The 16672-nt window shown below is 38.8% G+C and overlaps 1 protein-coding gene across 7 annotated transcripts in view; it reads left to right on the top strand.

Moving 5' to 3' along the window:
- The window catches only part of FAM13C (family with sequence similarity 13 member C), a 118461-nt gene that overhangs the window by 43863 nt on the left and 57926 nt on the right, over positions 1–16672 (top strand). For all 7 annotated transcript variants that reach the window (XM_075216354.1, XM_075216355.1, XM_075216358.1 and 4 more), the window contains exon 4: positions 9540–9652. In XM_075216354.1, coding sequence (XP_075072455.1) covers positions 9540–9652 — 113 coding nt within the window. The remainder of the gene's footprint in view (positions 1–9539; positions 9653–16672) is intronic.

Genomic DNA, 16672 nt, shown 5'->3' on the forward strand with positions numbered 1-16672 from the left:
TGTCCAACTTTAAATTTAAGTTTAAAAATAAAGCTATCAAGTATTTGTGTGCTACATGAAAAAAATAGCTAATATTTAACTTATGTGTAAAACAATAAACTAATTTGCACCCCTTGCATTGTAACATGGTTTGTCCCAGAGAACATTTACTCCTTTTTTGTGTCTTGCTTACCTTAATGACTCAGGCCCGATGACTCTACTATCAGAAATGAACTAAACTGGCTAAATGGCTTTCATGGAAGGGAAAACAAGCAAAATATAGCAGTATACCTTAGGTTTGCTGAGTTGCATTGGAATGGAACGCAGAACTTTTGGAATAATGTCCTCTGGACAGATGAGACCAAAGTGCAGTTGCTTAGTCTTCATGCAGAGCTCTATTTTTAGTGAAAACCAAGCACAGAATATCACCGCAATGACTTCATACCAGCTATCAAGAATTGTGCTGGAGAGGTGATGATTTTGGGTTGTTATGAAGCCACTGGACCTGCATTTACTATATATTAGATGAAATGTTTGTCTGACAGCTGAAGCATGCCTGAAGTTGGATCATGGAACAGGATAATGGGCATAAGCATATTTGCAAATATATGACTGAATGGATGAAAAAGTGGAGAATCAAGATTGTGGAAAGGCCATGTCAAAGTCCAGACTTCAACCCCATTGAGTTGTAGCATGACCTTAAGAAAGCTCTTCATAAAACGAATACCTTAAACATCAATGATCTAAAGCAGTACGTTGAGGAGACTTGGGCCACATTCCTCAAATACCATGTAACAGACATATAAACACATACCAAAAACAATTTCTAAATCTTATTTCTTCTAAATGTGGTTCTACACGCTGCTTTTTCACACATAGCTTCTTCATGTTGGCTTATTTTTTGTTGCATAAATGATAATCAAATCTGTTATGGGTCATTTGTCACATGAGAATAGATTTATCAAATTTTAGGTCTTGGTGACGACTAGATGATTGTTAATTATGTCCTGATAGGTAAATATAGATTTGAAAGAGATTGTAATTTCCTTTTTACATTGGCCATATATATTTGCTTGGTACCCATTGTATTTTCCCAAAAACATGTACAATTTAAAGTACTAGCTACATTAATGTAGTGAGAATGCATTTTGGCAATAATTGTATTAATAAGAAAATGTTTGGACCTGCAATTTCACATAGTTTCCTCCTGTACTAAATAATTTCCTCACCCACATAATACACCTGGGGGTAAATGTATTAATGTCCGGATTCTTCAACTCCGGCGTGTTCTGCGTCTTCGGCGATTAAATTTAAAGCGGCGCTGCATTGTAAAGGGAAGTTTCCCTTTACAAGGCAGTGCCGCTTTAAATTTAATCACCGAAGACGCTGAACGCGCCGGAGTTGAAGAATCCGGACATTAATACATTTACCCCCTGGTATTCTATCAAGCTATTCAGATACTAATTGGTTAAGGTGTTGTAATTATGTATGTCTTGGTATATGAACCCTGATCTGGGCATCCCTATAGAGTATTCTACAGTCTCCTATAATTGTTTGGTTCGATATAACCTGTGTTACGTATGGATACAGTGACATCAGCTGTGCGTGGACTGCAATCAATACTGTCCTGGGCAGTTTTTATTACTTTGAATTTATTTGCCATTATAGCTAAAATCAATACAAGTAGATGTAGCAGAAAATAGACTTTGTCCAGCAGCTGTGCTAGTCATATATTCATCCATGTTTCTTGCATGGAATGTTGGTCACATTCATATCTTTATTGTACTTGCCTGAAAATGTGAGCAGAAATAATAAATATGGTGATTAGCAGTCTCGTTAATTGTCCATTAGACTGGAAACTCAAAAAGACATACACATCTACACTAGTAGTGAAAGCTAGTTTAAAAATGCATAACGTTCTGATCACACTATACAACCTAAGTCCACATATTGTAATCAAAGTCAAGTGTTACAGGTTACTATTGGAAGTGATGTATTTGAAGATTGTCCACCCATCCTTCCTAACAGTATGTAGTGATTGCCCAGAGCTTTATTGCCATGTAGGCTAATTTGGCACATGCCTAGGGCAGTTCTGTTCGGTGGAGACATATAATTGTTTTGTTGTGAGTTACATTTTTTTCTGGTTTTTTTTTTTTATTGTGTATTTAAGTTTTTGCTACTTTGTCTTTGCCAACCTCTTAATTAAGCAAATAAATGGGGTGTATGAACATGTGGGTTACACAATAAATTTAGGGTGTACTTATCGTCTCCTTCAGTTCCTCCTGATCAGACATCTAAATAACTTGATTTCAGCAATAAGTAAGCTGACACAGTCCACTCAAAACTAATCCTAAAGTCTTGATATTGGCATTCTACCGTTTGCTGGTTGCTCTTGGCCAACCAGATTATGATATCCATGAGCGAAGATTTGAGGAGGACATGGCGGAGACCCTTGAGATAGATGGATCGGAAAGAGTTTGTTTTGTGTAAGAATGAAAGAAAATGCTTTTAAACCCTTCTAGATGGTAGTTGATTACCTTCCGAGTACATGCGATCTACGCCAGGTCTTCATTTGGGGGCATTGCCCTAAGTTTATCTGATTTGGCATGATATTCACAAACTTATCCAGGCAAATTATACGTCCTATTCACAGCATGCTCCACCGGAGACACAGAAACACACAGCATCCCTCATTGGGCATATACTTAATGCAGCAAAATGTTCAATCACTTATTACTGGAAAAAGACAGATCCCCACCACCCACACGGCGGTAATTATAAGAGTATGGCAGGTGTCCCGCTTCAAAGTCATCTCAAGTATCCTTCACGCTGACCCTATAAATTCCATAGCCTATGGGGCAGGCCTTACTTACTACAAGGCCTCTGATCAGACCTCATAATATTCACTTCTACACTTGCTCTAATTTTAACTGAGGAAATGTAACTTTGATTTTATGGCCAACAGATCTTCCTCCCCACTTTCCTCCCTGTGTCACATCACTGTTAGAGATTCCTCATTCTGATAAAGATGTTTCATCCGGTTGGGTTTTATGGTGATGAGCATGGTTTTTGTTTTAAAACCCATACATGTGATTGCTTATGAGTTGCATCTTGTTTGGAAAGTTGTTTTGTTGTTACTTCTGTATTCTATTCTCCTATTTGGAATCCTCCCTTCCCCGCTCTCTCTCTCTTTTTTTTTCTTTCTGTATCCCTTCTTTTTTTTGCATTTTGAAAGAACTCTTAATAAATTGTAGAAAAAAATTAGGGTGTATTTACTCATAATGGGCTTCAGTTATTCTGTGCTACTTGCAAAGCAGGCTGCATTTTCTCTGGATTTGTATCCTTTGCATCACAACATGTTTTCTAAATCCTAGCTGGATTTGGTCCGAGCTCTAAGTGAGGCCCAATGCGTTTCGCTGCATAAACTCTAAATATGACCCTGCATTTCACATTCCTCCACAATAGTTCAAATACTGCATGCACAGGTGTAAGCTGCTTCACTGTACATAACAAGTATTGTGGCCAGTATGACCAATTGTAATGAAATAGTTGAGTGGCATAAAATAATCATTCTGTACATTCAAAAAAACATTTGGTCTGAATGCAGCTTTGATCAGTCTTTGATCTGACTGCACAAGCTTGTGTGTGACAGGTAACATTGCAGGTGGTAGACGAAGACTGGTGCATATGAGGCAGGGCAGAGGATTGTGTATGGGATTACTGGGCACGGGAACATGTATGATAGGCTTGGGCTCTATGGACATGAGATTTGGGCACAGGGGTGTAATCAGTGAGCATGAGAGTGATGGTTGTCAGCTGACTTTAGGGCACTCTGCTTGGTGAACAGTATGGGTAGGATACTTTTAAGAAAATAAAACATTCTGTACTTTAGAATACATAAATAAAAAACAAAACTGAAGACCTCTCTTACTCTGTTTACAGGTGATATAGGCAGTATTTGCAGTAAATATAAGGCAAAGTTCTTTTTTAAAAAAAACAGCTACACACAGGGCTGCGAATTGGAGCAATGAGATAGTATACATGAAGCTGTTCTACTGGGCACAGGGTGATGTATGGTGGGCATGAAGCTGTTCTACTGGGCACAGGGTGATGTATGGTGGGCATGAAGCTGTTCTACTGGGCACAGGGTGATGTATGGTGGGCATGAAGCTGTTCTACTGGGCACAGGGTGATGTATGGTGGGCATGAAGCTGTTATGCTGGGCACAGGGTGATGTATGGTGGGCATGAAGCTGTTCTACTGGGCACAGGGTGATATATGGTGGGCATGAAGCTGTTCTACTGGGCACAGGGTGATGTATGGTGGGCATGAAGCTGTTCTACTGGGCACAGGGTGATGTATGGTGGGCATGAAGCTGTTATGCTGGGCACAGGGTGATGTATGGTGGGCATGAAGCTGTTATACTGGGCACAGGGTGATGTATGGGGGGCATGAAGTCGTTATGCTGGGCACAGGGTGATGTATGGTGGGCATGAAGCTGTGGTTGTGATGGGCATCAGAATGTATATGATAAGCGTGCAGGAGTTCTGCTTGGCATGAGGATGGACACAGGTCTGTATTTGATGGGCATGGAATTGTGGTTGTCATGAGACTATTTTCCTGGATTAGAACTGTGTATGGGGACATAAGGTTGATGAGGATAAAATTTTGTGGACATTGGGGGGAATGTTGTGCAGTTGAGTATTTACGTTTTTGTAATACCATGCATGCAAAATAGCACACAAACTGTGTAATTTGTTGTCATTCTGCAAGATGTGTGCTCCTCCAAACTCAAACTGAATAAGCAGTGTACAACCTAAAATATGCCAAGCTGCCTAAACATGTAAAGTCCAAAATCGTCTACTTTTCCTGTTTTATTCTATAATAAGAGAAAGGTGAAGCCATTTCCAATGACCTCTTAAAGGGGTTATGAACGAGATTTGTTTTCATGACACTGACACCAAAGTGAGATTCTTTTTTGTTCATCACATGTTTCACATCCAACACAACCTGTCTGACTGGAAACTCTAAAGTTAATTTTTCCTTTCCTTTTGTAAAGAACTTTCTTTTATTTACTCTAAATACTGGCCATACACCTGTCAACAGAGTAACAGCTCTCAACATTTCCCGAGCAGATTGTCCAGGAGTCAGTGTGGTCAGTAGTGTCCAGGAGTCAGTGTGGTCAGTAGTGTTCAGGAGTCAGTGTGGTCAGTAATGTCCAGGAGTCAGTGTGGTCAGTAGTGTCCAGGAGTCAGTGTGGTCAGTAGTGTCCAGGAGTCAGTATGGTCAGTAGTGTCCAGGAGTCAGTGTGGTCAGTAGTGTCCAGGGGTCAGTAGTGTCCAGGAGTCAGTGTGGTCAGTAGTGTCCAGGAGTTAGTATGGTCAGGAGTTTCCAGGAGTCAGTGTGGTCAGTAGTGTCCAGGAGTCAGTGTGGTCAGTAGTGTCCAGGAGTCAGTATGGTCAGTATTGTCCAGGAGTCAGTATGGTCAGTAGTGTCCAGGAGTCAGTATGGTCAGTAGTGTCCAGGAGTCAGTATGGTCAGTAGTGTCCAGGAGTCAGTATGGTCAGTAGTGTCCAGGAGTCAGTATGGTCAGTAGTGTCCAGGAGTCAGTGTGGTCAGTAGTGTCCAGGGGTCAGTGTGGTCAGTAGTGTCCAGAAGTCAGTGTGGTCAGTAGTGTCCAGGAGTCAGTGTGGTCAGTAGTGTCCAGAAGTCAGTGTGGTCAGTAGTGTCCAGGAGTCAGTGTGGTCAGTAGTGTCCAGGAGTCAGTGTGGTCAGTAGTGTCCAGGAGTCAGTATGGTCAGTAGTGTCCAGGAGTCAGTATGGTCAGTAGTGTCCAGGAGTCAGTATGGTCAGTAGTGTCCAGGGGTCAGTAGTGTCCAGGAGTCAGTGTGGTCAGTAGTGTCCAGAAGTCAGTGTGGTCAGTAGTGTCCAGGAGTCAGTGTGGTCAGTAGTGTCCAGGAGTCAGTGTGGTCAGTAGTGTCCAGAAGTCAGTGTGGTCAGTAGTGTCCAGAAGTCAGTGTGGTCAGTAATGTCCAGGAGTCAGTGTGGTCAGTAGTGTCCAGAAGTCAGTGTGGTCAGTATGCTGATTGCTAAACTTGCTGCACATTTATAAGCTAACTGGTTAAGAACATGGAAAGCGTAACCAGGAGCTGGCTGGACTGAGGGCAGGGTGGCATCTGTCCCCCAGGCCGGTCCCTTAGTGGGCTACCTTGGGCTGGGTCACTGGGTCACCTGCATTTTGTTTCTTTATATAGGCTACGTACGTAACTGATATATAATGTGGAAATGACAAATCTATTGTCATGAATCCTACTTTTTGTCTATCAGTGTAAATGTTGGTGGCTGCTTTACATTGCTCGTCTATTTGAGTGATCTAATATACTGTAACACGTACAAACACTGCTTGCCAGCAGCCTGGTTTAACTTCTTCAAACACATGCATCATTGTAAAATGGGCAATATCAGATTTCTGTGTGAAGAGAACATCTGAACAGACTGGAGTAACATTTTATGCAGTGATAAATATATGCTCCGTTCAGATATAGTTATCAGTCTTATTTCTGGGTAATATTTTTCGTGCTTAGGTTGATTATAGAACTATTAAAACAAAACTATTATTCCCTCTTCCATACATCCTGCAATTTGTTCTCATGATGTGGTCATAATAGATGATATCTTTCAATTAAGATCTTGTGTGTGCCATAAATGTAGCAATCATACAAAGATTTGAATCGAAAACATCATTCATGATTCTCATAGTTTGAAAAATCTGATAGTCCATTACATGAAAACCATTATATCGCTGCTATGTGTGCGAGCAGATTGAATGGTCGTGATTAAGCAATCTCTTTTCAATTAAAGACCTGTCACTCAGGATTCTGCACTGTGCCAGAGCAATGTAGGATAGACAATTTTAGCTTCCCTAGACAGCATGTGTTTAAAGTGTCAGCAAGGGAGCAGGTGTTATCATGCCACTAAATAAAATTCAAGTTCATTAACACTTTTAACACTTGCAAAAGTCAGTTATATCTGCACACAGTGGATGCATCCCTATTCAGTTCAGTCAATACAACTATGACTATCCAGCGAATGTTACTTCGCCTCTAAACAAACATCTTAGAGTATTAAGAGATACCAAGACTGCTGTCAGAGTAACTTAGTTAACTTATAATATATTTTTGTTCTTTGAAAATAAATGGGGTTTTTATGGAGCAAGTCCATGATTAGCTTATTGTAGATCACTTGTCATTGCAAGTTTACCCTCACTCATTATCCGATTGGTTGACCGGTTGCCCAGTTCTAGCTGGCATTATAACTGCAGTAGTGCATTTATGCTTGTTTTTTAGTATTATCTGCTGCGTTCCCATTTTGTACCAAGGGCTGAATGGGTGCAAAAACTGGGTAGCCAATATGCTACAGTCAGCATGGGTATGAATTGGGCAAAGATCCTAGACAGATAAAGACAATGAAAACAGTGGAACTGATGGCAAATGCTTCTAGATGGCTTTAAACGCTGGTCACTAGCAAAATAAAAAGTGATTTAGTTGAAGGTCAAAGAAGAGAAGAAAACAATTATATAACTCTAAACTGGCAAATCCCCACTATATAAAAACATATATTTATAAACAAACAAAACTAACTAGTTATTACTTAACTGGCTCAGATATCCACTGCATTTTTTGGTAGCTTCTTCACACTTTTAAGCAATTTTTCGTGGACAGGTTACCAGGTGTGATCTAAACACACACAGCGATCCCAGTGTTACCAGATGTGATCTAGTCACACACAGTGATCCCAGTGTTACCAGGTGTGATCTAGTCACACACAGTGATCCCAGTGTTACCAGATGTGATCTAGTCACACACAGTGATCCCAGTGTTACCAGATGTGATCTAGTCACACACAGTGATCCCAGTGTTACCAGATGTAATCTAGTCACACACAGTGATCCCAGTGTTACCAGATGTGATCTAGTCACACACAGTGATCCCAGTGTTACCAGATGTGATCTAGTCACACACAGTGATCCCAGTGTTACCAGATGTAATCTAGTCACACACAGTGATCCCAGTGTTACCAGATGTGATCTAGTCACACACAGCGATCCCACCGTTACCAGATGTAATCTAGTCACACACAGTGATCCCACCGTTACCAGATGTGATCTAGTCACACACAGTGATCCCACCGTTACCAGATGTGATCTAGTCACACACAGTGATCCCACCATTACCAGATGTGATCTAGTCACACACAGTGATCCCAGTGTTACCAGATGTGATCTAGTCACACACAGTGATCCCAGTGTTACCAGATGTGATCTAGTCACACACAGTGATCCCACTGTTACCAGATGTGATCTAGTCACACACAGCGATCCCAGTGTTACCAGATGTGATCTAGTCACACACAGTGACCAGATGTGATCTAGTCACACACAGTGATCCCAGTGTTACTAGATGTGATCTAGTCATACACAGCGATCCCACCCCACCGTTACCAGATGTGATCTAGTCACACACAGTGATCCCAGTGTTACCAGATGTGATCTAGTCACACACAGTGATCCCAGTGTTACCAGATGTGATCTAGTCACACACAGTGATCCCAGTCTTATCAGATGTGATCTAGTCACACACAGTGATCCCACCGTTACCAGATGTGATCTAGTCACACACAATGCTCCCAGTCTTATCAGATGTGATCTAGTCACACACAGTGATCCCACCGTTACCAGATGTGATCTAGTCACACACAGTGATCCCAGTCTTATCAGATGTGATCTAGTCACACACTGTAGTACATAAAAATTAATTTGTTGAAGTTGTTGCTGGTTACTTGTTATTCTTACAACCATGTTACTTCATTACAACCCAAAAACAATCAGTGACCTATGCAAAAATGTTTGCAGTAAACATTAGTGGATAGATTATGTGGATCAGTCAGCTCTTTCCAGCCATCAAATTGTATGTTATGTTATTTAATTTTTATTTACATTAGCAAACATCTTCAGACAAATTACTGGTTATGGAGTGAAATTGTAGTTGATGATATTTAAACAGTTATTGGTCATATCAAATTGCAAAAAAACAACAACACAAATGTCTGCATGAATGTAGTGATTTGCGATGAAGCTGGGATAAGACTGTTTTAGAGAGGAATCTGGAACAACACCTGAGACTGATCATTATGTTAAACCAGTGTTCACTGGCGTAGCACAAACTGTGCTGCTGTTTATGGATTACAGTGGCCTAGTGTCAGATTCTGTCTGTACAAATGTGTTTGTATTTTGTAAAGAGGTAGCATTACTGCTTTGTCGGACATCAGTCGCTCAGGTGGTGTCCTCTCCCTGTTTCCAGACTATCCAGAGCATTTCAGCTGTTTTCCAGAGAGATCATCTTACATCAGCAGCAGGACAAACATTTCTGTTTAGTATTTTATTTTGGGTTTTTTTCTTTTTCTTTTAACTACAACAAAAGTGGCACGTCTCTCACTTTACTCATCCCGCTAAGAAATGACCTTTAGGAAGGAATACTCCAACTTGTTGTTTGTTTCTGCAGGAAATTGAGACTGTAAGTCAATGCCTTCCCGAAATCTGGACTATAAAAGGAGTGACGTCTTACGACCACAGTCCTCATGTATCCTTGAGAGGAGCCACTGATTTTCAGCCAAGGTGAGTTGTTCCTTTTTTTTTTTTAAATAGGCATTCTATAAGTTTCATGGCAACCTTTCAATGCACTTGAATACTGGCTGTGATAAAATGGGTAGAAAAATCTGTTTGACTATCTAAATTGTAATAACAGGTCCAGCAAATCTACTCACAGTAAAAGTATTCTACACTTTAAGGCTTAGGATTCTGTGTGCAGCACTGTGTGCACTGCCAATCTCCTAATCATGTCCTATTTATTTTACACTTACATTCAAGTGTAAAGGAACTGTTTGCAGGAAGTGTGCAGCTAATCTGGGTACATTGTAGATTATAGCACACTTTTAATATGTAATATTTGTGATATTGAGGTATGTGAGGATCAGTATTGTTGTTGATTATCTATATCTATATCTATCTATCTATCTATCTATCTATCTATCTATCTATATTATCTCTCTCTCAAAATAAGTGTATGTATATATATATATATATATATATATATATATATATATATATATATATATATATATTATAGAGATAGATATACACACACAATTGATATTCCACTGATGCTTCTTTTGCTGGAAACTTTAGCAAGAGTTTAAGTGATAAAGTACACGGCAGAACACTTTTTGCATTAATAGAGCAGGTTTTTTTTCTTATTGTATACACGTTTACCAATACTTATTGCCATATCATACTATGGAAGTTTTCAAAGAAGCAGGGGGCAACAGAAACAGTGTAATAGTCAAAATGTTGTATACTATATGTTAATCACTGGATTTGTTTTATTTGTAATAGACTATAAGACATAATAGTATTGCCTCCTCTTTATATCTGGTATTTCCAAATAATTAAATATTCTTGTATCTGTTTTGAGAGAGGTTCAATGCATTGGATTGTATGTATCATGAGGATACAGACTTAAAAATTCACATGGTAATGAGTTATAAACTAAATGGAGAGGGCAGTGTAGGGGGAGGACAAACATTCCTAGAATAGGTAATAGGGGCACTTTTGAGCGGGTATGTGTTCCCCGAGCCACAATATGACTTATTTTGCTTTCTAATTATGCTGCACTCCCTAGTTCCTACTGTAAGTATTCAGGGTCTGTATTAAAGAGCAAAGTAGCAGCACTGTTGACCATTTGCTTGGAGTGGTGGAAATTAACATCACTTCTCTGTTTAATCTTATTGGGCCCCAGGTTAGATTATGGATTTCTAAGTTTCATTGTTTACAACTAGGATACTATAATGTATATTAAAGGTGGAAATAGACAAATATTTTCTTTCTCCCTCTGGCTCCACATATTTTAGCCCTGTTTCACAGCTGTGGTACTGCAGCTACAGTAGTCTTGTAACAATCTCTTGCAATGGCTTTGCAGAAACCCCCTTTTTATGTGTTTTGGTCTATAATTTAAATAACAATAGAAGTAGAACATGTACCAAGTTCTGTACTCTGTGATCTACCACTCCCACTCCCAACCTTGTTCCCAAACATTTTCACAGATAAGCAAATGTATAACAGCAATTCTATTAATTGGCCACATAATGTCAAAATGATTAAGAATTTTCAACGATAGCAGTCGATACACAACAAGTGTTGTTTGTCCTTTATCTTACTGCTATAGATGAAAATTGTGAAATATCTTAGATATCCCAATTCCACACTTAGTGGATTTATTTTGATCTTCCCTGTGCAGGGTAAACAAATAGCCTTATTACTTGCTTGTCAACAATGTTGACCTTACAGACAGAATTGGCACTGGTTCCAGTAAATATTTATCCCACACTGTTCTTGTATTAGCTGTGAAATGTGCACATAGCAGCTCTGGCATACAATAACGGCTTCTTTTCTTGTGAGCCATAATACAATATTTCACAATTCCACTATGGAAGATTCAAGATTAATTCAGTTTCTTTGAAGGGTCCCTCCTCCCTCTTTAGATAAAGCCTAAACAAAGTGTTAGACTGTAGCAAGAGAATTGAGGTGGGAAGGCGCAGGGGCCGCCTTCAACCAAGATCCCCAGATTTCCACAACACCCATTAAGTTTCCCACAAGTCCCCATTTTATTCCTATGTTTTCCAACACACTTCATCATGATGGCATTGGTGAAACAGCTACCATAATTGAGAACTACAAAGTACTGATGGGTAAGTGTCTGTGCTGCTGCCAGGAATCATTCCACAAGAATCGTATCCTATATCTACATAAATGTCTATATGTCAATTTAGCTTTTGTGATGAGAGGGATCTCTGTAAATATTATTGTGACAACCTCAATGAGTAACAAGACAAAGTATGAAAGCTGATATTATATTAAGGATTGTCTGTTCAGACATGCCCATTTTTATCCTTTGCAATTCAGATTATTTAATAGTAAACCAATGGCTATAAATAATTACAAATTTGCATTGTTTTACCAAAGCAGATCTAAATGTTCTGTCTATTCATGTACTTGATTTGTATGTATTGGGCATTGTCTGTACCACTCAAGCAACATATATTAGGCCTGTAAGCTTTGATTAACTTGAATGTGATACTCCTTCTGTTAGGAAATCTTAACAGACATTTATCATCTTCAAATAAAACAATACATTGGAATATGTGCAATATTAAATAAGCATTTGTCTAGCTGGCTGTGTATTGAATCCAGAGCCGGCTTACTGTAAGTCCGAATGGAGCCCTTGATAGTGTAAAAGCTTTGGGCTACCTACTGATCTCCAACCTGATGTGACTAGTCCACTCATCAGACAGAGATGCCCAAGTGCTTATATACCAGCCAGCAGAGGTGGTCACATGATTATAGGGCAGCCAAAGGTGCCCATTTGATGATGTATCAGCCAGCATGATGCTTAAATACTAACCAGCTACCTTCCCATATGGGTGTATACCAACCAGCATAGCTGCCCATTACATTATATATCAGACAGTTAAGGTGCCAAAGGTTCCAATATGATTATGTACCAGTCAGAAATGCCCACGTAGTTATATTCTAGTCTGTAGTGTGCTCATATGTTTATATACTCAGGATGTACTTGAAAATGTGAGGTGACTCTCAGTGTATTTCTTTCTAATAAATTATGTATCATCATTAGTTATTTACAAACAATGTCAAGTACCTTTTCAATTCTCTACTTAGAGTCATTGCAAGCCATAAACAAGGTGAAGGCCCATAATGCTTTGTGTGTGCAAGTGTACCTACCTATCTGTCTAGTGTGGTTCTGCCCCTGGAGAAAACAACGCGTTTTGTAGATACACCTGAAAATGCGCAGGGTGGAAAAAGTGAATTGTCAGTTAAACATTCACCCTTTGGGGACACCATAAACTTTATTCTTGATCCTTTTTTTTCCTTATTAAATACTGCTTGTGTTGGCTTGATTTTTGTCTTAAACTAGTCATGAGAATGAGAGTACATATTTTATGATGTGTTCCTTTTGCGTAATTGAAGCTTATTGTTACATTGGTTGAAGTGCACCTAGAAATCTGCTTTTCCACTTTCTTTTATTCTGTCCATGTCCCACTGCCATGCATGTGAAGTTTGAGTCTCATCCCTTATACATATTGAGTACCATAATTATGCTGGGTAAGTGTGTAACAAGGGCTCTGCAAAGAGATTGTTCTACTCAGTAAAGAGAAATCATTTATTTTCTACATTTGCATCACTTTATTGATTTATCATTTTAAACCAATTCTCATTTCAAGCGCACACAGTCAAAATATATTCACAGTGTGCCTGATTCATTAAGGAAAGTACTATTTATTTTTTTTTACTTAAGTTTTCTCATGGACAAAACAATGTTACAATGCAAGGCGTGTATATTAGTTTATTATTCTGCACATAAGTTAAATATTGGCTTTTTTTCCTAGATCAACTTTAAATTTCAGTGTACAAATAAGCTATCAAATATTTGTGTGCTACATGAAAAAAAACAGCCAGTATTTAACTTATGTGAAAAATAAAAAAAACTCATTTGCACCCCTTACATTGTGACATGGTTTTGTCCAGGAGAAAACTTAAGTAAAAAAAAAAAAGAGTACTTTCCTTAATGAATCAGGCCCACTATGAATATATTTTGATTGTCCAGAAAACTTGGAAAAAAAGTTACTCATTTTTTTGCTTAACTTTCCTTAATGAATCAGGCCCAGTGTATTTAGAATCTTGACTGATTACCTTTAAAGAAAAATTATGAGCAATACTAGCGGCGTTTACACTGTGGATAAAAAAGCAGTGATTAATTTTAACATAAAATGTAGAAAGGACTTGATTACACTTGGGGTAAATTATCACAGCTATTTTAAAGAAGACTCTGTTATATGTAGTAGTGCCAGTAAGATGTAAGTAACTGCCAGGAGCTGAGCTTCTCTAAGGGGAAAAAGAGTAATTGAAATAAGGCTGTAAATCCATTAACTAATTACGCTTACTGCTCAGGGTAAATGAACAACTTTTGCTACAACCTGTTTTGCCAGGTTACAATTCAAGAAATCCCTGTAATACAAGAATGTGGTGAAGTCCTCATGCAGCCATGTGCCGCCTCTTTAGTGTGTAGGGCTTTAGTTTTGCAGTTGAGGTCCCAATACCATTTCCCTTCTCCTTCATAATTTCCCACTGCTGCCCTCCATAGCTACAAAACATGTAGTAAAAAATTTTTTTAGTATTTAATGTTAGCAATATATTTATTGTTCTTTATATTGCATTGCATTTTGGGGGTTATCAAAATAAAATTACATTGGAGTATTACAACTTTTTTTTTCTAAATTTAGAAGACAAATCTCATGTATAGTCAAGTCATATTTGAATATCATCTTTATACCAGATCTTGCTCAGTTCACCTATTTGATACCGTGTACCCTACCTCCGATGAAATTTTGGGGCAATTCCATATAATTTAGTATAGCAAAACACCACGTTTTGTGCGTAAACATGTAGCTTCCCTGTAATTGTGGGTTCCCCCTTCCCCCACAGGTACTGTCTGGCACTGCAGTGTTAAGGGTACTGGACCCGATGCCATCATCATCAACATTTATTTATATAGCGCCAGCAGATTCCGTAGTGCTTTACAATTGGGAACAAACATTAATAAGACAATACTGGGTAATACATACAGACAGAGGGGTAAGAGAACCCTGATCGCAAGCTTACAATCTATAGGACAATGGGAGTTAGAAACACAAGGGCATGTGCTACATCATATTGCACACTGGACCAGCTAGACTGCAAAGGTAAAAGTACTGAGTGGGCTGTGTGTGTGGCAATGTTGGTCAGAGGGTTGTTGTCTTGCGTTAGCAGTGTAGAGGATGGTAATAGGGTAATCTAGGGAAATTAAGATGATGGTTGAAAACCCACCTCCTCATACAAGGTTATGATATTCCTCAGTGAACGCTTGAAGGTTTGAAGACTAGAGAAGAGTCTTACTGTGCGAGGGAGGGAATTCCACAAAGTGGGTGCAGCCCGGAAAAAAATCCTGTAACCGAGAATGGGAGGATGCCAACTTAGGTGTAAGAGTCTCATGTAAAACTCGTACATTCTTATATTTCTATGTGTGTCCTCACTATCTCACAATGATGTGTAACAGCCCTAAGAACTACATTTGTGCAATAATAACTATTCTTCCTACAAGATTCTGTACAGTACCTATTTTCTGTTGAAATCCTGGGACATACAGATACGAGCTAACCCTCTAATCCTCGATCCTGCCGTTCTGATCCTAAGTAAGTTGTCAGGAAGAACAAGCCACAGTCAACATAAAATACCATACATAACACCTAGAAGTAATCAGTTCCAGGTGCTGGTCAAGAAGTCTGGTGGTGGCAGTAATTATTCTCGTACAGCCGGTGCCTAGTTGACATTTGAAGTCAGTGAGTGCTGAAGGCCAAGTATCACCAGCAGCAGTGGTCAGTAATGACAGGTTACTAACGGTAAATCGAACTCCTTGACGAATCGGTAAAACCTTTGGTAGTAGAATAAGCCAACTATGTCACAGGTTTTATATAGTAGATGCTTCAGAAAAACTATGCTGGTTGTTCAAGTATAGTCAATACATTTTTGCAGTTGTATAATAAATGTTAGCTGTAAATCATCTACAGATTCTCATGTTTAATATAAACTCACTTTTATATGCTAGTTGGAGCATGACATAGCTATTTTTATTGAAATGATTATATTTACGGTTCATAATGCCAATATACAAGTGTTAGTTCAGCAGTTTATATAGTATAGTGCCGTTACACTACCTGTCAGCAAGCATTTGATAGGCTCTGCACTGTGGAAGATGGCTTTTGACTTTGCACATCTTGGTAAATATTATCTTCAAGGTCTTTAAGAAGTTAAATCTTTACAGCAAAACAACTAATATGTAACTGAATGTATAAAACATAACTATCATCATTGTTGCATTTATGAAAACATTCTTAGCTTGATCTGTTAAAGGGTGAAAACTGTATTTACTATATATTCTTTGGGTACAAATACACAATTCTAACACAAAGTAACCCTGTATTTTTAGGTAGAATACAAGCTGTTCTGTGTACAGCTCGTTCCGGAAATATTTGGGCAGTGATACAATTTTCATAATTTTTGCTCGATACGCTACCACAATAGATTTGGAATTAAACAGTGAAGATGCAGTTGAAATGCAGACTTTTAGGTTTATTAAAAGGGTTGAACAAAAATATTGTATGAAACGTTTAGGAATTGCAACCATTTTTATACACAGTCCCCTATTTTCAGAGGCTCAAATGTAATTGGACAAATTAAAATAATCATAAATAAAATGTTAATTTTTAATACTGTGTTGGGAATGCTTTGCAGACAATGATTGCCTGAAGTCTGGAGCCCATGGACAACACCAAGTGCTGGGTTTCCTCCTTTGTTATGCTTTGCCAGGCCTTTACTGCAGCTGTCTTCAGTTGTTGTTTGTTTGTGGGTCTTTCTGCCTTTAGTTTTGCCTTTAGCAAGTGAAATGCATGGTCGACTGGCTTGAGATCTGGTGATTGACTTTGCCATTGCAGAATTTTCCACTTCTTTGCCTTAAAAAAAATTCCT

This window comes from Mixophyes fleayi, chromosome 6 (genome assembly GCF_038048845.1).
Source record: "Mixophyes fleayi isolate aMixFle1 chromosome 6, aMixFle1.hap1, whole genome shotgun sequence".
NCBI lineage: Eukaryota > Metazoa > Chordata > Amphibia > Anura > Limnodynastidae > Mixophyes > Mixophyes fleayi.